The sequence below is a fragment of the Amblyraja radiata genome, chromosome 16 (genome assembly GCF_010909765.2).
Source record: "Amblyraja radiata isolate CabotCenter1 chromosome 16, sAmbRad1.1.pri, whole genome shotgun sequence".
NCBI lineage: Eukaryota > Metazoa > Chordata > Chondrichthyes > Rajiformes > Rajidae > Amblyraja > Amblyraja radiata.
Window position 1 is genome coordinate 14,209,616 of NC_045971.1, and position 24,194 is coordinate 14,233,809.

Genomic DNA, 24,194 nt, shown 5'->3' on the forward strand with positions numbered 1-24,194 from the left:
AGCAGGACAGGCAGCATCTGTGGAAAGAGAAACCGGATGAATGTTTCAGGTCAATGGAACAAATCATGAGAGGATTCTGATGGAGGATATCAGCTCAGATATGGCAGTACTTTCTCTGAACTTCACTGGGAAGGCAGCATGAAAAATCTCTGGATGTTGACATATCCACTATAATGGGATCAAAGTCTTTTACCTCCGCTGCTTCAATCCCATGTTCTGCCGGGTTATCCTGCCTTTATACTTGGCTATTTAACTGCGTACAACTTGGGTCTGGGCCTCTTTTCACTGAATTAAACAAAGGCTGTGGTTAATAGGTATTTGTATTAAGTGCCATGTTCATCTCAAGCACGTCAGTGTTTAGAGCTGGGTTCCATGGAGACCTATTGTATCATTCCTCATGCTGTTTACTTGGATCTACACAGTAGCATTTCCCAGTGCAGAGTCAGTGTGTGAAGAGAATGTATTTTGCTGAGAACGCTGTCTATTCCCCTCAGGCATGGGAACAAGAACCTCAAAGAGTGCAGATAATTCAACAGCAGGTAAGGAATAGTGTGGGCCTGAGCTACAGGCAGAATAACATTTGTGTCCTGGCTGTATGGGAACAAAACTTAAGGGTAAAGAATTCTACTTCCCCGCATATCACTGAAACGTTTGAGTTCATTCAATGTTAGTTGGTAATATAGAGTCATACAGCACGGAAACGAGGTTATTAGCCCAACTCATCCATATCAACTGAGATTCCCTATCCAAGCAAACCCCCTTTACCTGTGGCTTGCCCAAATCCCTTTAAAACTTTTCTATCCATGCATCCATGTAAATATCTCCCAAATGTTGTTATTATACCTGGCTCAACTACTTCAGCTGGCACCTTGTTCCATATACCCAAAAAGCTGCCCCTCAGGTTCCTTTTAAATCTTTCCCCTCTCACCTTAAAACTATGCCCGCTTCTTGATTCCCCAGCCCTGCTTCATTCTGTTTAATCTCCTCATGATTCTATACACCTCTACGATCAAAGTACCCCTTTATGAGATCTATACTCCTCTAAGATATGTGATATTTTGCAATGTTAAATAAAATCACCAATGCCTCAGAGGCAGTATTTACCACAGCGGGTAAACAAACCCGTGGGTTCGGAGCCCAATCCAGGGACTTATGTGCAAAATCTAGACTGACCCTCCCTCCAGTGCAGTCTGAGGCTCAATGGAAGGATGAGAGAGGGGGGCAGAGAGAGAGAGAGCTGGGTCAGAGTGAGGAGACAGACAGAGTGCAGGGCAATGATGTTTACTGTACAATCAATCAGAATTGACATTTAACTGAAGCCTGGTCAATTCTTTTGATGGATGTAAACAAATCATTACAACTATGATAAAGTACATGAGAGAATTTCCTCCAGATATCAAGGCCTTCTTTGTTTCATCTTCAGTGGTATGGACAGAAATTATCTGACCGTGACTGTTGGGTTGTTTGCGGACGATTCCTGTGTGCACTGTCCATGTTATAAACGATGACAATACAACTAAATTATCTAGTGAGACATCCTAGAATATACACAACATTATTCTATTCAGGCACTATTGTTTTAATATCTTACTTTAGTTATTGGTATTAGCAAATAAACATGGGTTTTCTTTTCCATTTTTCACACTATTTGGCAATGGAGCACTATTTGGCAATGGCCCCAGTGATGGTAGCAAGTCCATGCAATGCTCCAACTGGGCACATCCCATGTTTAAAGCAGTTGTCAGTGTATTGAGCTGTGGGGAGAGATGGGCTGGGAGCTGACATGTTCCCATCATTATACTATCCCCCCTGGCAATGGATTCACTCCAGGTCTGGGATAATAAGATGCTAGGCTTGGGAATATTGTAACCCTGGGCGTGGGAGATGTGTTCTTGGGCTCCAGAATAAAGTGATCCTGGGCCTGGAATTATTGTAACCCTGGGCCTGAGAACGATGTGTACTGGGGTCTGAGAATGATATAACTCTGGGCCCAATACTTGTATCACACGGGATAGGGACTGATGTAAACCTGGACCTAGGAAATATCTAAGAACAAAGAAGCTTTAGGAGATTAGGCATGTCCCTGAGTACTCCAACAAACCTGCGTATCCTGACTGGAAGCATTATATCCGAGAGTGGCAACTACAATGTACAGGGATATGAGAGGCTGCAGAGAGTGGCGGACTCAGCCTCCCCGCCATCAAAAGCATCCATATGAGGCACAGCCTCAAGAAAGCAACATCTATCATTAAGGATCCCCATGTCCTCTTCTGGCTGCAGGAGGTACAAAGCCTGAAGTCGCACACCATCACATTCATGAACAACTACTCTTCCACGACCATCTGGTTCTTGAATCAACCTGTACAATGCTAATCACTAACGGTACACCACGGGCCAGCTCTTGTACTGCCAGCACCTTGTTTCTAATTGTGTTTTTGCTTTAGCACATCATTATATTTTTGTGTTGTCGGAGTACATGTGCCAGGGATGCTGTTGCAAGCGAGATTTTCATGGTATCCGTACTTCACTGCACTTGTGCATTTAACAATATACTTGACTAGACTTGACTTGATGCTGCACCAGTAATTGTATAACTCTCAGCCAGGCATAATATAACCCTGGGCCTGGGAATGATGTAACTGTGCTGGGAATGTTGTGACTCTGAGCCCAGGAACAGAGATGCTGTCTGACCCGCTGAGTTACTCCAGTTTTTCGTGTCTCTCTACGGATTTGAGAGAGTGAGATTCACTGCCAGACATCGTCGGTATATTAAATGTACAAGAGTCGTTTCACATGACCGTAGTCAAGGAAACAGCAGCATACCAATAGTCCGATTATTGTAGCTGTATAGCAAAGACATCTCTGCTGTCCGTTTTTGGTGTCTCATATATTTGTTCTTCCCCCCTCCCCCCCCCCCCACCCCCACCCCCACCTTTCCCTCCCAACCAATCCCGTCTCGACCCCCTAGGAAAATGAAGGGAGCGACAATAAACTGCCACGGATACAAATAATGTCATACACAAGAAAGGGCAGATGCTGGTTGACATAAAGTGAACACACAGTGCTGGAGTAACACAAAAACGCAGCAGAATTTTGGAAACATCAACCCGTCACCCATTCCTTCTCTCCAGAGATGCTGCCTGTCCCGCTGAGTTAAAGTGCCCACAGTAGACTCACGAGTCACCACAGTAAACTCACGGGCTACTACGTTCTTACAACGAGCTTAAAAGTTTAACATTTTTACTTCAAGAGTAAATTTTGACTCGTGGAAATCTTTCATCATGTTGAAAGACTTTCACGAGTTAACAAGTTTCCCGAGTACCTGCCGTTAGTGTTACGAGTACCGACGTTCCCGCTACGTTAATTCTACGTGATTACCACGATTTTGATTTGTTTTAAACTCGGGATCACTCGTGGGTGGACTCGCGCCGTGAGACAGGGGTTTAAGTCTGGGCTTGGAATTACATTGCTTTGGCCTGGGAATGCTGTAACTAGGGTTACCAACTTTCTCACTCCCAAATAAGGGACAAAAGGTCAAAATGAGGGACAAATTCCTGATGGCAATTCATTGACTGACTCGGCCTTTGCTGGGTGAATGATGAGTTGGCTCGGGTGCTGGACTGCACACCCAACCAGCAGGCTAGCTGAGGATTTTTGGATCACGCAATGTCGCACGCAAAGTCCGGCACGCCATCCCACACATGAACTGGTGATCGGCCATGAGAAGGAAGGGTGGTGGTGTCGGCAATAAGCGAAGGTCCGAAGGTCGGATAGCTGGCTGGGCTGCTGACCGACGGGGCCACAGGCGAGGTGCTGCTGCTGCACTCCATGGGCTGCACTACGTCGGGACGGTGAGGCGGGGCTGGACGCGGCGCTCAGACCCCACAGTCTCATCGACCCAAGTAGTAGCAGTCAAATATGGGACAAGGGCGGTCCCGTATGGGACAAATCAATTTAGCCCAATATACGGGATGTCCCGGCTAATTCGGGACAGTTGGCAACCCTGGGTCTTGGATTGATTTAGCCCTAGGCCTGGGAATGTTGTAGTTCTGGGCTGGGAATGCTGCAGTGATGGTTTGTGTGATGGCCTGGGCTACATCCACAACTCTCTTGCCGTCTTGAGCAGAGCAGTTGCCAAACCAAGCTGTGATATATCCTGATGGGATGCTTTCTGTGCTGCATCTGTAGAGATTGGAGATATGTCAAATTTCCTCAATCTTTGGCCTGGGAATGGTGTAACCGTGGGGGACCGGGAATAGTGTAAACTGGAGCCCTGGAATGGTATAAGCTTGCACCTGGGAATAATGTAATCATGTGTCTGGGAATGATGTAAGCCTGACCTGGAGATGCTGTAACCTAGGTCCAGAAATTATTTAACCTTGAGCCCAGGAACAATGGAAACCTGGGACAGGGAATGACATGTAACCGTTTGTCTGAGAATATTGTAACCATGAATCTGTGGTCCATGTCATCGTGCATCCAGGAATGTTGCATCCCTGTTCCCGGGAATGCCCTTGGGCCTGAGAATGGTGTAATGCCGGGGCCTGGAGTGGTGTGAATCCTGGCACGGGAGTGCTGTGGCTGTCATGCCAAGAATGCTGCGGCACACTGGCACAGCTGGCAGAAGAGCTGGCTCACAGCGCCAGAAACCCTGGTTCCATCCTGACCTCGGGTGCTGTCTGAGTCAAGTTTGCACATTCTGCTTCTGACCATGTGGGGGGTCTGGTTTCTTCCCACTGAGGGATTGTAGGTTATTTGGCCACAATAACTTGCTCTGCTGAGCGTGTCGGGATGCAATTGTGAGATAACATAGAACTAGTGTGAACCGATGATCGATGGTCAGCATGGACTCGGTGGGCCAAAGAGCCTTTTGCCATGATGCATCTTTAAAAACTATAAAAAGAACATAAAACTAAACCCTGGGATCCATGTGGCCCTCTATCCTGGTGTCCATGGATCTGAGAATGCTGCAACACCTGGCCATGCTGTTGTGACCCTCTACTCTGGGAATGCTTTTGCACTTGCCCAGCAATATGGTGATACAGGGCTTGGGATGCAACATTCCCATTCTCCTGGATACCATCTCCCCATAGATGCTGCCTGTCCCGCTGAGTTACTCAAGCATTTTGTGTCTACCTCTGTCTCGCTATCTCTCTCTGTTTCCACAGGTGCTGCCTGAGTTCTTCCATCATTTTCTGTTTTTAGGTTTTCAGCAGCGGCACCTTTTGATTTTCATCCTGTTACGATCTTGGGTTGTGTAAATCTCCACTTGTCCGAGCGTTATTTACCCAGGCCGGCTCCCACCCACAGAGCTTTCAGGTGTTTACCGTTACGCGTTGTAAACCGTCAATGGTTCCCTGTCCCGACTCCTAGAGCATCACGCAGCGCTGGCAATGATAGCTGCGGACCGATCAACGCACTCAGGACACTGCTCCCAGCTCACACATAGGAGCGCACAGCTTTAGAGCAAAACGGAACATTCATGCTGTTAAGTTTTTTTGTCTCCTCAATTTTCCCTGCTTCACTTATTCTTCCTCTTGGTTTACATAACAGAATAAAAGTTCTCCGTATGTGGTGCAAAGTTTGTCAGAATCACGATAATCCATCTTTCCCTCCGCAGAATGTTTGTAGATCAGGAACTATCTGGGTCTGTGCCTTTGCAACTTGTTAAAGAACAAAAAACTCAGCAGGAAATGTTTTCTTCTGGCCGTGGCTAATGAAAGAACATTGAGGCAGTGTTAAATCAATGGGAAAGGTTTGAAATGTTGCTATAAAGGGCAGTAAAGCTGCAGACTGGGGCATTTCAGAATTTTGCACAGGCGAAGCAAGAAATTGAGAAGAAAATGAGAAATGGCAAACAAGACAAATTTACCCTGAGAAATAAAAATAGACTGAAAAAGCCTCTAGTACTGTAAATAAAGGAAAGGATTATCAAAAGTTAATTTGTTTTGCTGGACAAATTCCATTGCACAGAAGTAAATGGCTTCATAGAGTAAACCAAACTTTCCCAGACCTAGCGGAGAACACTGGGTTTAAAGAGAATAAGGAATTGAAAGAAATAACAAGGGCAAACAAAATAGGAGCGGAGAAATTAATGTGACTGAAATCCAATAAATTGCAGCCAATCTTCGGGAGGAAAATTGTGCGATTTTATTATTAAGCAAGTGGGCCAGGATAAATAGAAAATAATAGAATTGGTCAAAGTCAATAGAGATTTATGAAAAAAAATGTTTAACAATTCTACCAATTTTTTTTTAGATTTAAAGTTGTTTACTAGATAAAACAGAACCAGCTTATTATGTTCTGATGGCATTTGATAAGAGAACATTTGGAATTTTAAGAAGTAAAAACCGAGAATTGGTTAATGGCCACTATACGTTGTGTGAATTACTGATTTTTGGGTTTTGAAGGCAGGACTAGGGAGTTGTATCCCGGGGTCCCAGCTGATTACAACTTGTTTCAATGATCTAAAGAGAGGACAAGTGAAATCTATCTAGACTTGCTGCCGAAACAAAGATGGGTGCTGGTGAGAAATCTGACAAGGATGTACAGAGATTTTTTTGGGGACATGAAATGTGTTGATGTCAAATTTAATTGTCACATGTACTGGGAATGGAACAATGACATGTTGACATGCTGCAGATTTACGCAATAACACGATTAAATATACAATAATTAATAATACAAAAATGAATTATCAGATAGCCAGCCCGTAATAGTGCAAAACCAGAGCATTTAGTGCAACAAAACAAAGTCCATAATAGATTGTTGCTGAGCAAGCTAGGGTTATGGTAGGAGCATGCAGCCTGATGGTTGCTGTAATGAAGCTATTCTTGAATCTAAAGATCACGATTCTCAAGGTCCTGTACCTTCATCCCGATGGTTGCAATGAGATGAGAGCGTGGCCAGGGTGTTTTCTAACGTAGGGATCACATGTATGCAGTTACTGTAAGCATTTAGAAAAGGATCCCAGGCCTTGCACATGTCCTTAGAGTGACCCCCTCTTTCCGCACATCCCCCACCTCCACACAGCTCGGATGCCTCCTGCCAGAAGCATAGGCAGTAGCACTGGGAGGAGAGAGGGGTGGGGTCTCTGCAGGTCCTTTACACAAACAACTCCTGCCAAATGTGCTCCACCACCATGCCCAGGACTCTCTGACTGTAAACAAACTGCTGTTTAACAACTTATTTTCTTTTATTTTATGATTATTTGTTCAAGGAGTATGAATCTAGCTGTATGTTGTGTTTTTCACTGCATGGGGGAATTTGACTCGGTGAGAATTAGTGATGATTTGCTGCATCCTCCATCCCTCCACTTGAGGGGATGATGAGCTGTTGGGAGAAGAATGTGGTATAAATCTATACATGGATGGTATAAAACACTGTTTTATATATTCTCCAATGGCAGCAATTATTAATGAGGGTAGCATTGCTTATTACAATTCTGAGAGAATGATGATGCAAAGATTCATATCTTAGAGTTTGCAAGCAATTAAATAGAGTAGCAGCGGCAGAAATAATTTAAATTATTGAAAATTCTCCTTTTTTTTGCAACTTTCTAATTGCACACAGTCTCCATCCTAATGTCAGCAAATTTAAAACGTATTTGTCTTCCAGAGCACTAATGAAATTTGCACTAAGGTTCTGGAGGAAATTGATTACATTTCCCTTGAATTTTGTCACGAGAAACTTACTTCAGCACCCGGCACTTAAAAATACATTGTTTTTTCTTCCAGTGGATGGATGTTTCGGTATGGTGTCAGAAATGTCCCCAGCTCCTTCCTGTCATCTTTGTGTCCCTTTCATTCCCACAGGATGTGGGATTGGCTGCCTTCTTGTCCATATCTGGGATCCCTAGCATGTCTACCCCACAATGATGAATGACTGGTGATATGTTTCCAAATCAGTATGGTGTACGATTTGGAAGGAGACTGGTAGCTGGTGAAATTCCTGTGTATCCACTACCCTTGTCTTGCTAGGTGGGAGAGCTGGCAGGTTTGGGAATGTAGTTTGGGTGAGCACATCTTGTGGATGGTACACATGCAGCCTCTGTGTGCTGGTGACGAGGGAATGAACGTCTAGGATGGTTGACGAGGTGCTAATCAAGTGGGCTGCTTTGTCCTGGATGGTGTTGAACATCTGGAGAGTTGGTGGAGTTGCACTCATCTCAAGTGCGTTGCATCAGGCTCCTGATGTGCCTTGCAGATGGTGGAAACTGCTTGGAGTGTTCAGAGTGATCAAGCAATCAACCTTTATTGTCATCTTGCAAAGCAACAATTGTACAGTGCAAAATGAGAAGACATTTCCCAGGGAATACCGGAGCATCGCACATGAAACTTAAACATTTCACACATAATAACAGTAAAAACAATCCAGTCCCTGATGAAACAGTATAAATAGTTAAAAGCAGGTAAAAACAGCAACATTAAAATACAGTAAAAACAGTAATTAAAATGTCCAGGGCAGCTGATTTGAGTGGCCAGTGCCAGAGTTATTAAATTGTCAGTGCAAAGCCGCAGAATCAGGTGGAGTGACTGTTTAGCAGCCTCACAGCCTGTGGCAGGAAGCTGTTTAGCAATCTGGTAGTCCGGACTTTGATGCTACGGTATCTCTTGCCTGATGGCAGGAGATCCAGGTGTATGTGGAGGGGGTGCAGTTTGTCCTAAGCTATTCTCAGAGCTTTTTTCAGACAGCGGCTCTGGAACAGTTCTTGTACCGAGGGTAGGGAGACGCAATGATCCTCTCTGCCCCCCTCACTACCCTCTGCAGAGCCTTCGTGTCTGAGCAATTACAGTTGGAGTACCACGTGTCCATGCAGTACGTGAGTACAGACTCCACCGTGCCCCTGTAAAAAGTCCTGAGGATGTTGGTGGGGAGTGAGGCCTGTTTGAGTTTCCTCAGGAAGTGCAGTCGCTGATGGGCCCGTTTGACAATCCCAGTGTTGTTCCTAGACCAGGTGAGACTGACTGTAATTTGCACTCCGAGGAACTTTATGCTCTCCACTCTCTCCACTGTGGTGCCACTGATGTTGAGGGGTGTGTGTTTTGGCTGTGACCTCCTGAAGTCGACAATCATCTCCTTTGTTTTGTCGATGTTTAATGCTAAATTGTTGTTGCCGCACCAGTCCACTAGTTGTTTCACTTCCTCCCTGTACATTGATTCGTCATCTCCGCTGATGAGTCCCACCACTGTTGTGTCATCTGCAAATTTTATGATCTTATTGTCCCTGAATCTGGCAGCACAGTCATGTGTGAGCAATGTGAACAACAGCGGGCTGAGCACACAGCCTTGAGGGGATCAACGTGATCGAGCCTGAGGTGTTCTTGCCAACACGGACTGACTGCGGTCTCTCTGTCAGAAAGTCCAAGATCCAGTGACACAGGGTGGTGTTGAGGCCCAGCAGGGTTAGTTTCTCCACAAGTCTCTGTGGGATGATGGTGTTAAAGGCTGAGCTGAAGTCAATGTACAGGATTCTGGCATAGGTGTTTTTGTTTTCCAGATGAGTGAGTACTGTGTGCAGCGTGGTAGAGATGGCATCTTCTGTAGAACGATTGGGGCGATAGGCAAACTGGAGGGGGTCTAACGATGAGGGGAGGCTGGCAGTAATGTGAGGTTTAACCAGGCGTTCAAAGCACTTCATTACTATTGGGGTCAGGGCGACAGGGCGGTAATCATTTCGGCAGGCAATAACTGGTTTCTTTGCTATTGGGATTATTGTGGAAGGTTTGAGGCATGTGGGGACAATGGCTTGACTAAGGAAGTTGTTGAAGATGTCTGTTAGCACATCTGCTAACTCATCAGCACATTCCTTGAGCACACGTCCTGGAATGTTGTCGGGTCCAACTGCTTTCCACGGGTTGACCTTGGACAGAGTTCTCCGTGTGTCCATTGAGTCTATGATCAGGACTGGCTGGTCGGTTTGTAAGCAGGGGCTGGCTCTCCCCTTGGGTGTGGTGTTAGCTACATCAAAACGTGCAAAGAAATTGTTCACTCAGTAATGGATACCCAGCCTCTGCTGTTGTGGCCATGGTATTTATGTGTAAAGAAACAAAGAACTTCAGATGCTGGTTAATACACAAAAGGACACAAGGTACTGGATTAACTCAGCAGGTCGAACAGCATTTCTGGAGAACATGGAAAGGCGATGTTTTGTGTCGAGACCTCTTTTCAGACCGAAGAAGTCTAAGAAATGTGTGTACATTTGAGTCCCTGATTAATGGTGATCCCCAGGCACATGGATAATGGGAGAATCTACAACAAATACACCATTGAAAGTCAACGATCAATGGTTAGACTCTTATTTTGCTGGAAATAGTCAATTCCTAGTGCTTTCGTGGCACAATTTGTTCACTTTTTGAGAAGTTTCAAATAAAATTGAACATGTGCACACATGAACTAACATTCCCCCTTCTGACCATAAGATAGCAGGAGGGCCATTGATGAGGCATTTACCAATGACACCACCCTGTACCAATGGTTGTACCAATGACCCAACCCTGAGCCATACTCGTCCTAGGGCTGAGACGATTGCCACCTTGCAACTAAAACCTCAGTGCGAGATAAATACATCTCTGGGTGTTTTCCCTTCATTTTCTTGATGCCACACTCAGTCAAATGATACCCCGCTCTCAAGGGCAGGTCCTATCTCCTCATCACTGGAATTAAGCTCTTTTGGCCCAGGATTGGAAGAGGAGGTTTCCTTTCCAATATTTGACCTGATGCCACAAGGTTTCAGGGGCTCTGGTGTCATTGTAGCGGACTCCAAGAGCTCCTTCTCTCTCTCTCTCTCTGTGTACACAACCGCTCCTCCTGCCCTGCTGTTGGGTCAGGATGTACCTGGGATGTACCATATAGTCTGAAGGTGTGACTCCATGTGAATGGCCACGTCAGGCTGTTGATGACTAATCTCTGGGCCTGCTCTCACAATGTAAACATCAGGCCTTTTGCCTTCAACGTTCAATGGGCTGGGAGTGACTTAAATGACCATCTTTCACCACAAGTAGTAAAAGCAGAAGGAGGCCATTCAGCCCCTTATACATGCGCTGTTATTCACAGGATCACAGCTGGTCTCTTACATCACCCACTATCTGCCTCAGTTCCTTTAATATCTAGAAATCTGTCCCCTCTCTAAAAGCCTGTTCAATGCCACTCTCATATCTGACCACCACTGCCACCACCTCTGGCAACACATTCCAGGCACCAACCATCCTCTGTGTAAAATAATCGCCCCTCTCATCTCTGAACTCTGCCCCTTTCACCTTAAACTTATGCCTTCTAATTTTCTTTTCTAAATGCTCACAATAACTGCATACATGTGATCCCTACGTTAGAAAAGTTACTCCAGCACTTTGTGTCTCTCTCCTGCTAAGGAACGCCCGCCGCTTGGTACTGAGAGCTCACTTTCCCCCCGCCCTCGTTGACCAGTCCCACGGTGTGATTCCAGTCTGTCTCCTTTCCTGCAGGTTCCTCAGCAGCCAGCGACCATAATCCAGCAACTCCCTGGACCACAGCCTCCTCAGATTCCACCTGCCAGGAATGGACATATGAAGGAAGGTAAGCCAGCGTGTTGTCTCCAGCAGTAACAACCCTCAGCACCTGACGTGCCTCAGGGGGGTGGGAGCTGGCACTGTGGGCCCACCCACATGTAATACGATGGATCAAGAGGAAGCAGCGACTGATGTACCTTTGTGACAAAGGCGATGTTGGTCAGGTAGTGGCCTACCCCTTTAAATCTTGACCTTGTTCAATGAATGTAGGAGCCAGATGTTGCTTCTCGCTCACAACCACAGCTGGAAGCAATGCTTTCCCCTTCTGTTTGCCAGGAAGCTTGCTGATCTTTGGACCTGAGCCACAGGTTGCACTGACACAGACAAGCTCAGATTAGCAGGAGCAACAGGGTAGAGCAGTCACTATGGCTCATTTCCCACATTCCACGCTGTCGTTAGGATGAAAGACAGAGAGTTGGAAACACTCAGCTGGTCGGGCAGCTTCTGTGGAGAGAGTAGAACGTTCTGAGAACCTGAAGCAGAACCTGATCTCGCCCAACTCCAATGAATGATCATTGGGTGGAAATGTGAACGGCTGTTCCCTCTCCACGGTTGCTGCCTGTCCAGTGAATATCAGCAAGAGTGCAACAGCATGGAAACAGGTACTTTGGCCCAACCTGTCCATACTGACCAAGATGCTCCATCAACGCTAGTCCCACCTGACCTCGTTTAGCCAGTATCTCTCTACACCTTTCCTATCCATGCACCTGTTCAAATGCCTTTTAAAAGTAGTTATTGTACTGAGTACCAAGTAATGTACTTTGAACTATCCTTAATGGACATCATTGGACTTTATCTTGTACTAAATATTGTATCTTTTATCTGTACATTGTGGGCAACTTTATTGTAATCATGCATAGTCTTTTATTTGACTGGATTGCACAAATCAAAAGCTTTTCATGTACCTTGGTACATATGACAATAATAAACTAAACTAAACTCAATTATCAATTTTCTTAGCAGATAAAGTAGGAGAAGGAGAATTCTAAGATCCTATAACTATATTGAAAGCAAAGGGTAATTAAGGAGAGAATAGGACCCCTCGAGTCAGTATGTTCATCCTGGTGTGGGGGTCAAAGGAAGAGCTTTCACGTCGCGGCCCTATTTCCACCAATCTTTCCACCACCACACACAAGAAGCACAAGACAGACATCATTGTATGCAGATGCCGAGAAGTTTGTTCAGCTCTGGCTGAGCAACTTCTAATCTTGTGTGTGGACTCGGTTAGAAGAAGATCCTTGTGCGGAACCATGAGAGGTGGATGAGCTTCTAAATCAATACCTTTTTGTCTGTATTTGCCACAGAGAATGGGATGGAAACTAAATAGTTCAGGGAAGGGAACATTGATGGAGGTTATAAGGAGGGATGTTACTTAGAATTAGAGAATTCAATGTTCACACCATTGCGCTGTGAGCGACCCCAGTTGAACTCTGGAAATGGAGTAGACCAAGGACAGAAACGTCAGTATGGGAAGGGATGTTAAAATCATTTGCAACCAGGAGATCAACAGGCCTAGGCAGACCGAGCACAAGTATTCTGTTCTTGTTTCCTAATGCCTCTGATCTGTTGTAACGAAGGGGCCTGTGCTCCTGACGCTAGATGCATTTCTTTCCCCAGAACTGGTGGAGCTGATGATGATACAAAATGCACAGATGCACCAAGTGATCATGAACAACATCACCATGTCAGCACTCTCCAGCTTTGGGTACACCACGCAGCCACAGCCTGCCAAACAGGTCAGAGGTCATTTGCTTTCAACCTGCCCTCCCCACCACCACCACCAACATTCCTGTAACCCACTCATGTTGGCACTCCAGCCAGTCGCTGGAGATGACGGAGTGGAGTCCCGCTCATTCAGCACTCTTTGATGCATTGACAGAATGCCACACTGTTGGAAGTGTCATCACTTGAATCAGTTGCTGAAGTGAAGGGCCCTGACTGCATTTGCAGGGATTCTCTGTGTTAGCTTCACTGAGCAGCAGGTGAACTCTCAAGGACTCGATCAATAATCATCCCACAAATAGCATCTCAAAAATTGGATTGTGGTGACAGGCCAGTTATCCCACAGTGCCGGACTTGGCAGGTAACAGTTGGGGTGCTCCCTGAGTGTTGCCCTCAGGTTACTTTGCATTGTCTTGGAAGTATCATTTAGTGAAGCTTTCACTGCCAGATACTCAGTCTGAAAAACTGGCCGGACCTGAAACGTTACCTGTCCATTTCCTCCACAGATGCTGCTTGACCTACTCGGTTTCTCCGTACTTTGAGTTCCTCCAGTCTCTTGCGTCTTAAAGAGACGTGTATCTGGTTGTGGGGACACGAGGAACTACAGATGTTGGAATCTTGAGCAAAATACAACGGGTCGAGCAGCATCTGTGGTAGCTGAAGGGAATTGCCGATGTTTTGGGTCAAAACACTGCGCTAAAGTTGTTATTAATAGCAGGGTGGTGGAATGTATCCAGACCATATACTAATAGAAAGAGAAATCCGAGGCAAAATGATGACAGGCAGAAATAGCTATTCCTGACACAGATGGAAAGAAGAGTGAGTGACCTGAAGTCATAGAACTCAACACAATGTGCCCAGACTGAAGATGAATGTTAAATACACCATTGATCGGAATGGAAGAAGTTAAGATTGCATTGGGTCCCATTTGAATGGTGCAGGAGGCCACAGACAGAAAGGTGAAGAGTGGGAATGGGAAGGGAACTAAAAAAGCAGGCAAAATGTAGATACAAAGAACTGCAGATGCTGATTAATACACAAAAAGGACACAAAGTGCTGGAGTAACTCCGCAGATCAGGCTGTGTCCCTGGAGAACATGGATAGGTAATGTTTTGAATCTGAAGTAATTCTCGACCGGAAATGTCACCTATCCATATTCTCCAGGGATGCTGCCTGACCCGCTGAGTTACTCCAATACTTTGTGTCCTTTTGTAAAACAAGCAGGCATTTGGAGGCTCAGGGTCACAGTGGAGGACTGAATGCAGGCGCTTTGCAGAGCAGCCACCCAATCTGCGTTTGCTTTCTCCAATGTAGAGGAGGCTGTTCAAAAAAATCTGATTGAATCTTCTCACAAATGGGATTGATAGGGAGACAACATATACATGTGAAGACCCAGAGTGTTGGAGGAACTCAGTGGGTCAGGCAGCATCTCAGAAGAACATAGCTAGGTGACATTTCAGGTTAAGACACTTCTTCAGACTGATCCCAAAGGGTCCCGACCTGAAACGTCACCTATCCACGTTCTCCTTAGATGCTGCCTGACCTGCTGAGTTACTGCAGCATCTAAGGAGAACATTTATAGGCAACGTTTCAGGTCGGGTCCCTTTAGTATCAGTCTGAAGAAGTATCCTAACCCGAAATGTTGCCTATCTATATTCTTCTGAGATGGTGCCTGACCCATTGAGTTACTCCAGCACTCTGTGTTTTCACATGTATATCTTGTTTCCCTATCAATCCCTTTTGCGATAAGATTCTTATGTATATCTTGCAGAAACAAGGAACTGCAGATTCTGGTTTACAAGTGTTGTACAGAAAGATGTCAGATCTGAGAATATTATGTGTGTTTATTTATTGTGTTTAGAATCCAATATCAATCAGGATGGAAGAGAGTGAGCCAGACACAGTTTACCACCATCACTACGAGCCCTGGCCCTACCCTTCGTATCCCACATGGCCGACACTGCCACCCCAGGTCCTACCTCAGCTGTACCACCCGATGCGACTACCGCAAGAGAACCTGCAGCCAACAGTGCGGCACATCAGTCGAGACGGACGTCCAAATCCCCGGAGAGAGTTGTAAGTGTTCTGATCGTGGAAGGAGATTTAAGGCAGAGATTGACACAAAAAGGTTCAGTAAACCAACTCAAGCTTTACTGATCATCAGCCGGCGGAAGTGACGGGGATATACCGGTCAAGTAAGCAACAGACACTTGACTTCCCCGCGTCATCACTTCAATGAACAAAGATTTGTACGGTGTCACTTAGTCACATTCCAAATGATGTTAGTCATGGTCACAAGATGCAGCCAATATACATCACTACAGGACGAGTCTCAGCTTGTCAGTTGGTCAGCCATGATCATATCGAATGGCGGTGCAGGCTCGAAGGGCCGAATGGCCTACTCCTGCACCTATTTTCTATGTTTCTATGTTTCTATGCTTATCAATTAGTAGACACATTTCAAAGGCATCATTTCAGGACAAGACATTTCAAAGCTACTAATAACCCCAATATATATCAACCTATGACAAGCCTGTGGTTGTCTCTCTCTCTCTCTTATCAATTGGTACTTTTCCACTAGTGAAAGCCTGCTTGAGAAGAAATATGCTACAACCTACAGTATCTCTTATATATTTAAAAGCATTTAACCTTTTCAAAGATAGATCAGGCACGATTGAATGGTGGAGTAGACTTGATGGGCCGAATGGCCTAATTCTGCTCCTCGGACTAATGAAGGGTTTACACAGCCTTCCCATTAGCTAATGTCAACATCAACAGGAACCCGAGATGATAATGTATCCCAGACCGGGAGGTATGGGGTTCCCCAAAAATTTGGATTTGGATTAATCTAGGATTTGGGATCATTGGTTTCAGTAGGTACTTGTCAGCAGCTCCTTGAGTAAGGCTCTTATGTTCCAAAGACGTGCAGATTTGTAGGTTAATTACCTGTAGCCTCGGTAAAAAAAATTAAAATTATCCCAAGTCTATAGGACAGCGTTAGTGTACAGGATGATTGCTGGTCGGGGTGGACATGATTGTCCAAAGGGCCTGTTTTCATGCAGTATCTCTAAAGTCTAAAGGTGTATTAGTGTTACAAATAGCAAGGTACAGTGAAAACCTTTGTGTTGCATTTTACCCAATCCAATCAGATAACACTGTTCCTGCATTGACCAACTTCAATGTCCTCTGCAAACATGCCAAATAAATTAATCTTCAGCATCAAATCAAAAACATCACAAAACAACTGAACAACTGAAAACTTCACAATGTCCCCTTCAGCTGCACTTCCCTTTGCTGGCCTGCCTCGCCTCTTCCACACACTGCTCCAAAGCTGCTGAGCTCAGAGCACCAGTGAGACCAGGCTGGGGGTGGCAGAAGTAGCACAGTCTGGCCTGAGGTCCTAAGAACATAAGAAGTAGGAGCAGGAATCACAGCAGTGACCTGTTGAACCTGCTCCAACTCTCAATTAGATCTTGGCTAATCTTCTACCTCAGCTCCATTTTCCTACACTATCCCTATATCCCTTTAGTTTTAGAGATACAGTGTGGAGACAAGCCCTTCGGCCCATCTAGTCCATGCTCTGGATGTTGTATGCTTGGAATTTGGTCAAGCTTTCAACAGATAGATTACGGTAGGCTGATCCGGAAGATTAATGCACATGAGATCCATGGTAGATTGGATTCAAAACTGGATTGGCCATAAAGGGAGGGTAGTGGTGGAAAGATGTATTCTAACTGGAAGACTGTGACCAGTGGTGTTCCACAGGCTTCAGTGCTGGCACCTCTAGAGTTTGTGATATACAGAAATGACTTGGATGAAAACGTAGGTGGGCTGATTAGTACTGAGCCCACCTACAGTTTAGGATGGGACAGGGAATTTGGACAATGTCAAGATAATTTTATTGCCATATGTCCCGATACAGAACAATGCAATTCTTACTTGTAGCAGCACAACAGATATGTGAATATATTAGTCTGTAAACACCATAATAAACATAAAATGTTCAGTATATTAAAAAAAAAATACTAGTGCAAAGACAAAACAATGCCTGCAAGTCTATATAGTTCGGAGCTTATTTGGATGTTGTAGTGTTTAATAACCTGATGGTTGTTGGAAAGAAGCTGATGTCAGTTGACTGATGTCAGACTGAAGGCAGTCTGAAGAAGGGACTCAACCCAAAACGTCACCCATTTCTTCTCTCCAGAGATGCTGCCTGGTCCGCTGAGTTACACCAGCATTTTGTGTCTACATTCAATTTAAACCAGCATCTGCAGTTCTTTCCAACACAGGTTTAAGGAGAATATTAGAAATCTTTAGCAAAGTAAATAAAATGTTATTTTCTGAAGGGGGAACAGACTCAAACTATTTAGCAAAATTTGGGGGAATATACGGAAGAACTTCTAAGGAAGTGGGTGATTAGGACGTTCAAAAGGGAACTGCAGATGCTGGAATATCGAAGGTACACAAAATTGCTGGAGGAACTCAGCGGGTGCAGCAGCATCTATGGAGCGAAGGAAATAGGCGACGTTTCGGGCCGAAACCCTTCTTCAGACTGATAGGGGGTGGGGAAAGAAAGAAGGACAAAGGGAGGAGGAGGAGGAGCCCGAGGGCGGGCGGATGGGAGGAGACAGCTAGAGGGTGAAGGAAGGGGAGGGGGGGAGGGGACAGCACGGGCTAGCCAAATTGGGAGAATTCAATGTTGATGCCAAGGGGACGCAAGGACCCCAGACGGAATATGAGGTGCTGTTCCTCCAATTTCCGCTGTTGCTCACTCTGGCAATGGAGGAGACCCAGGACAGAGAGGTCGGATTGGGAATGGGAGGGGGAGTTGAAGTGCTGAGCCACCGGGAGGTCAGGTAGGTTATTGCGGACTGAGCGGAGGTGTTCGGCGAAACGGTCGCCCAACCTACGCTTGGTCTCACCGATGTAAATCAGCTGACATCTAGAGCAGCGGATGCAGTAGATGAGGTTGGAGGAGATACAGGTGAACCTTTGTCGCACCTGGAACGACTGCTTGGGACCTTGAATGGAGTCGAGGGGGGAGGTGAAGGGACAGGTGTTGCATTTCTTGCGGTTGCAACGGAAAGTGCCCGGGGAGGGGGTGGTGCGGGAGGGAAGTGAAGAATTGACGAGGGAGTTGCGGAGGGAGCGGTCTTTGCGGAAGGCAGACATGGGGGGAGATGGGAAGATGTGGCGAGTGGTGGGGTCACGTTGGAGGTGGCGGAAATGGCGGAGGATTATGTGTTGTATTTGCCGGCTGGTGGGGTGAAAGGTGAGGACCAGAGGGACTCTGCCCTTGTTGCGTGTGCGGGGATGGGGAGAGAGAGCAGTGTTACGGGGTATGGATGAGACCCTGGTGTGAGCCTCATCTATGGTGGCGGAGGGGAATCCCCGTTCCCTGAAGAACGAGGACATTTCCGATGCCCTAGTATGAAATGTCTCATCCTGGGAACAGATGCGGCGTAGGCGGAGGAATTGGGAGTAGGGGATGGAGTCTTTACAGGGGGCAGGGTGGGAAGACGTGTAGTCCAGATAGCCATGTGAGTCAGTGGGTTTATAATGTATGTCGGTCAGGAGTCTGTCCCCTGCGATGGAGATGGTGAGGTCAAGGAATGGTAGGGAAGTGTCTGAAATCGTCCAGGTGTATTGGAGTGCCGGATGGAAGTTGGTGGTGAAGTGGATGAAGTCAGTCAGTTGTGTGTGGGTGCAGGAGGTGGCACCAAAGCAGTCGTCAATGTAGCGGAGGTAGAGGTCGGGGATGGGGCCCTGGTACGCATTGAACAAGGATTGTTCAACGTACCCGACAAAGAGGCAGGCGTAGCTGGGGCCCATGCGTGTGCCCATAGCTACGCCTTGTGTTTGGAGGAAATGGGAGGAGTCAAATGTAAAGTTATTGAGGGTGAGGACCAACTCCGCTAAGCGGAGGAGAGTGTCAGTGGCTGGGTATAGGTTGCTCCTCTGGTCGAGGAAGAACCGGAGGGCTCTGAGGCCATCCTGGTGGGGCCTCTCTCTGGGCCCTCACCCCCTCATCTTCACCATGGATGTCCGGTCACTCTACACCTCCATCCCCCACCAGGATGGCCTCAGAGCCCTCCGGTTCTTCCTCGACCAGAGGAGCAACCTATACCCAGCCACTGACACTCTCCTCCGCTTAGCGGAGTTGGTCCTCACCCTCAATAACTTTACATTTGACTCCTCCCATTTCCTCCAAACACAAGGCGTAGCTATGGGCACACGCATGGGCCCCAGCTACGCCTGCCTCTTTGTCGGGTACGTTGAACAATCCTTGTTCAATGCGTACCAGGGCCCCATCCCCGACCTCTACCTCCGCTACATTGACGACTGCTTTGGTGCCACCTCCTGCACCCACACACAACTGACTGACTTCATCCACTTCACCACCAACTTCCATCCGGCACTCCAATACACCTGGACGATTTCAGACACTTCCCTACCATTCCTTGACCTCACCATCTCCATCGCAGGGGACAGACTCCTGACCGACATACATTATAAACCCACTGACTCACATGGCTATCTGGACTACACGTCTTCCCACCCTGCCCCCTGTAAAGACTCCATCCCCTACTCCCAATTCCTCCGCCTACGCCGCATCTGTTCCCAGGATGAGACATTTCATACTAGGGCATCGGAAATGTCCTCGTTCTTCAGGGAACGGGGATTCCCCTCCGCCACCATAGATGAGGCTCACACCAGGGTCTCATCCATACCCCGTAACACTGCTCTCTCTCCCCATCCCCGCACACGCAACAAGGGCAGAGTCCCTCTGGTCCTCACCTTTCACCCCACCAGCCGGCAAATACAACACATAATCCTCCGCCATTTCCGCCACCTCCAACGTGACCCCACCACTCGCCACATCTTCCCATCTCCCCCCATGTCTGCCTTCCGCAAAGACCGCTCCCTCCGCAACTCCCTCGTCAATTCTTCACTTCCCTCCCGCACCACCCCCTCCCCGGGCACTTTCCGTTGCAACCGCAAGAAATGCAACACCTGTCCCTTCACCTCCCCCCTCGACTCCATTCAAGGTCCCAAGCAGTCGTTCCAGGTGCGACAAAGGTTCACCTGTATCTCCTCCAACCTCATCTACTGCATCCGCTGCTCTAGATGTCAGCTGATTTACATCGGTGAGACCAAGCGTAGGTTGGGCGACCGTTTCGCCGAACACCTCCGCTCAGTCCGCAATAACCTACCTGACCTCCCGGTGGCTCAGCACTTCAACTCCCCCTCCCATTCCCAATCTGACCTCTCTGTCCTGGGTCTCCTCCATTGCCAGAGTGAGCAACAGCGGAAATTGGAGGAACAGCACCTCGTATTCCGTCTGGGGTCCTTGCGTCCCCTTGGCATCAACATTGAATTCTCCCAATTTGGCTAGCCCGTGCTGTCCCCTCCCCCCCTCCCCTTCCTTCACCCTCTAGCTGTCTCCTCCCATCCGCCCGCCCTCGGGCTCCTCCTCCTCCTCCCTTTGTCCTTCTTTCTTTCCCCACCCCCTATCAGTCTGAAGAAGGGTTTCGGCCCGAAACGTCGCCTATTTCCTTCGCTCCATAGATGCTGCTGCACCCGCTGAGTTCCTCCAGCAATTTTGTGTACCTTGGGTGATTAGGACCTTGGGTTTACTGTCCACATGGCTGGTGCCATTGGAAACAATCAATGTTGGCAAAATAATTTGGATCAGGACTTGGGGGTAGAAAGCTACCCTGGAGTAATTGACTTGGTTGGCATCAGGATTGAGATTAGGTCAAATGGCATTGTTCTGAACAGATTGGGCGTGGACAATGGGTGGAATAGCCTCTTTCTCTGCCACGTTGACTCTACAATGCCTTCAGAGACCTAGTCATTTTCATAAATGAATGGAGACTCTGGGTTAAACGTAGTTGATCCTAAGAGCTGATCTGCTGGGTATTATATCCAGAAAACCTGCAATTAACAAACCCCTTTCAGATCGGATGGTTTATTTGTTCAAAGCGGTTTGTGTTAACCAGAGTTGTTGGATTGTTGTCTCCTAGTAAAGCGGTCCCTCCACCTCCACCACCCAGTGCCACAGGGACAGTGGGAGCAGACGTCCTCCCGGCCTCAGGTAAGCACCAATTACATTGCTCTCCTTGGTGCCTCATGCACTGCTTCCCCCCTGTACACTTCCTGGATCTATGTGCAAAGACAGCACAGGAAGTGGTTCATGCTTTAATCAGACGTGCAGCTTCACAAGAACCTAGAGTTGAGTAACTCAGCGGGTCAGGCAGCATCTCTGGAGAAAAGGAATCGGCGATGTTTCAAGTCGAGACCCATCTTCAGACTGAGAGTCAGGGGAAAGGGAAACGAGAGATATAGAGGTTGATTTAGATAGATATAGAACAAATAAATGAAAGATATTCAAAACAGTAACGATTATAAAGGAAACAGGACATTATTAGCTGTGAAGGTAGACAAAAGTGCTGGAGAAACTCAGCGGGTGCAGCAGCATCTATGGAGCGAAGGAAATGGGCGACGTTTCAGGCCGAAACCCTTCTGTGGCTAGGTGAAAATGAGTTGCAGACAATGGGTCTCAACAAAACAACTTTGAACCTAGTACAACAATTTGGGTGGGGGAGGAAAGGAGAGAGAAGGGATGCGAGGGTTACTTGAAGTTAGAGAAATCAATATACCGCTGTTACTCCAGCTTTTTGTGTCTATCTTTGGTTCAAACCAGCATCTGCAGTTCCTTCCTACACCTAGAGTTGAGGACTGGTCAATGAGTAGAGCGGTATAATTTCCCATTGTATGAAAACAATAGACTAATTTAATAGAAGTGAATGATAAGAGCAGTATAGTGTGAACTTAATGAAATGTAAATGTATTTCTGGAATGATTTTTGATACATTGTTGTTTCTGCCTTTGCTGTCAGCTGGGTGTTGCCTGCATGAATAGAGATGTTTGATTAGAAGCTCCATCCCATTAAGTTGCCTTATTCACTAGCAATAGAGAACGCACATTTCGCTGATTTTCCCAATATCACATCTTTGAGGGGAGATTGTTCCTGATTTCCACCACCCTTTGAGTTAGAGGCCTTATTCACCGCACTTCCCTTTCAAATGTCGTTTGGAGGTTCACTCCGAAACTGAGCATTTTGGTCATTTCTCCCAATTTTAGCTTTGGCAATATTTGTCTGCAAAAGCTCAAATTGAAATTGCTTCATGTTAAAGGCATTATGTAAACGCATTAATTGTAAATCTGCGGGGAAAGGCGGGGTGGTTGATGGAGTCAGGTTTCCAGTTTAAAAAGTAACAGGCCATGTTGATATGGCACCTTCCACACTCTCTGAATGCTCCTTCCTGCCAATTTATGGACCCATTATTTAGTTTAGTTTAGTGATACAGCAGGGAAAGAGGCCTTTCAGCCCATCATCCCCACGCCGACCAGCGATCCCCAACACTAATACTATCCCACACACAAGGGACAATATACAATTTACCAAAGACAAATTCACCGGCAAACCTGCACGTCTTTGGAGTGTGGAAGGAAACTGGAGCATCCGGGGAAAACCCACGGGATCATGGGGAAAACTTACAAACTCCGTAGTCAGTATCGAATCGGGGTCTCTGGTGCTGTAAGACAGCGATTCTACCGCTGCGCCACCGTGCTACACTGTTGCAATCCAGGAAGTTTCCAGATGTTTCTTGCTTTCAAATTAACTGAGACCTGGTCTTTGCTCTGCAGAATATTACGATGCGGCTGATGGTCAGATATGACAGGCTCCGGGTCCCGCTCCAAGTGGATCCATTCGCGAAGCACACATCTGGCTCAATAACCATTGAGACCCAAGTGCCTGGCAGCTGCCGTCTCAAGCAGTGATTCTCATTTAATGCCGCAATAAATATGAACTTGGCTCAAGACCTTTGCTGTTGTGTATTAGTCCCCAGCCATCTGCTCGATGCTCTGCCATTCAATTTACTCTTGCCTTTGGATAGAGAAGAAATCGAAGAGTGTTAGCGATCCAAAATAAAATACAGGGCTTCGGTAATGTTTCCAGCTATCCCTCTCCTTAGGCAGAGTCCTGTATTTTATACAGCAGCCCTTTGGAATGGTTGGGAGAGAGGAGGGGTTGTAGTAGGCAAATGAAGGATGGAGGGAGTGGGGGAGAGGATACAATTGGAGTGAGTGGAGGGGTGAGAGTGAGTGGAGGTGGGGATTGGAGTAGGTGGAAGAGGGGAGAGGTTGTTGTGGGTAAGAGGGGACGGGTTCTAATGAGTGGGAGAAGAGAGGGGGCGGAGTGCTTGAGGAAGTTCGAAAGAACTGGGGAGCAAAGGAGTGGGATTGAATGGGGAGGGGATTCAGTTCAAGTGAGAAGGGGAGGGGGGCCAGCGGAGGGGAGGGGTCAGTGTGTGAGGGGAGTGAGTGAGAAGGGGCAGGGGAATCTGAGTGGAGGTTTGGTTGCATGCTATCCGACCACATCTAGAAATGAATGGACAGTTAAACAACTGACAAGAAGATGAACCTCCCAGGATATTGTTATCCTCAACTTAGGCAAGAGTCGGCCTGAGCGCGTTGAAGACAAGGTTGAACCATTCATTGCCACGTTCAGCCAGAAGTGCCCAGTGGTCCATCGCCACTTCATCACAATCCCTAGCCAAAGAAGCTGCTAGATGTAGCAAAGGCTTCAGGGCCAGACCATGTCTAACTGTAGCACTGAGGACGGGGGTGAGCGTGCACAGCATCTAGTAGTGTGCTCCACACTACTACATCACGGAACTAGCTATACCTCCAGCCATGTGTTCCTGTACAGTTCCTGCACTGGAAACTCAACAACAATGTGTAAATCTGCCCAGGTATGTCCAGAGAAAGCAGGATAAATTCAATCTGGCTAATTACTAACTAATCAGTCTCCTCTTAAGCATCAAAAAAGTGATGGAAGCTGGCATCAGCAGTGCT

General features: G+C 46.8%; 1 protein-coding gene across 1 annotated transcript; it reads left to right on the top strand.

The window, feature by feature from the left end:
* Positions 1 to 363: 363 nt before the first annotated feature.
* Positions 364 to 23,149, top strand: prr29 (proline rich 29). Its single transcript, XM_033035141.1, has 6 exons — positions 364 to 539; positions 11,463 to 11,553; positions 13,164 to 13,282; positions 15,130 to 15,344; positions 21,296 to 21,366; positions 22,983 to 23,149. The coding sequence occupies exons 1-6, from the start codon at positions 459 to 461 to the stop codon at positions 23,012 to 23,014; spliced, it is 609 nt and encodes a 202-aa protein (XP_032891032.1). The 5' UTR covers positions 364 to 458; the 3' UTR covers positions 23,015 to 23,149.
* Positions 23,150 to 24,194: the final 1,045 nt, after the last annotated feature.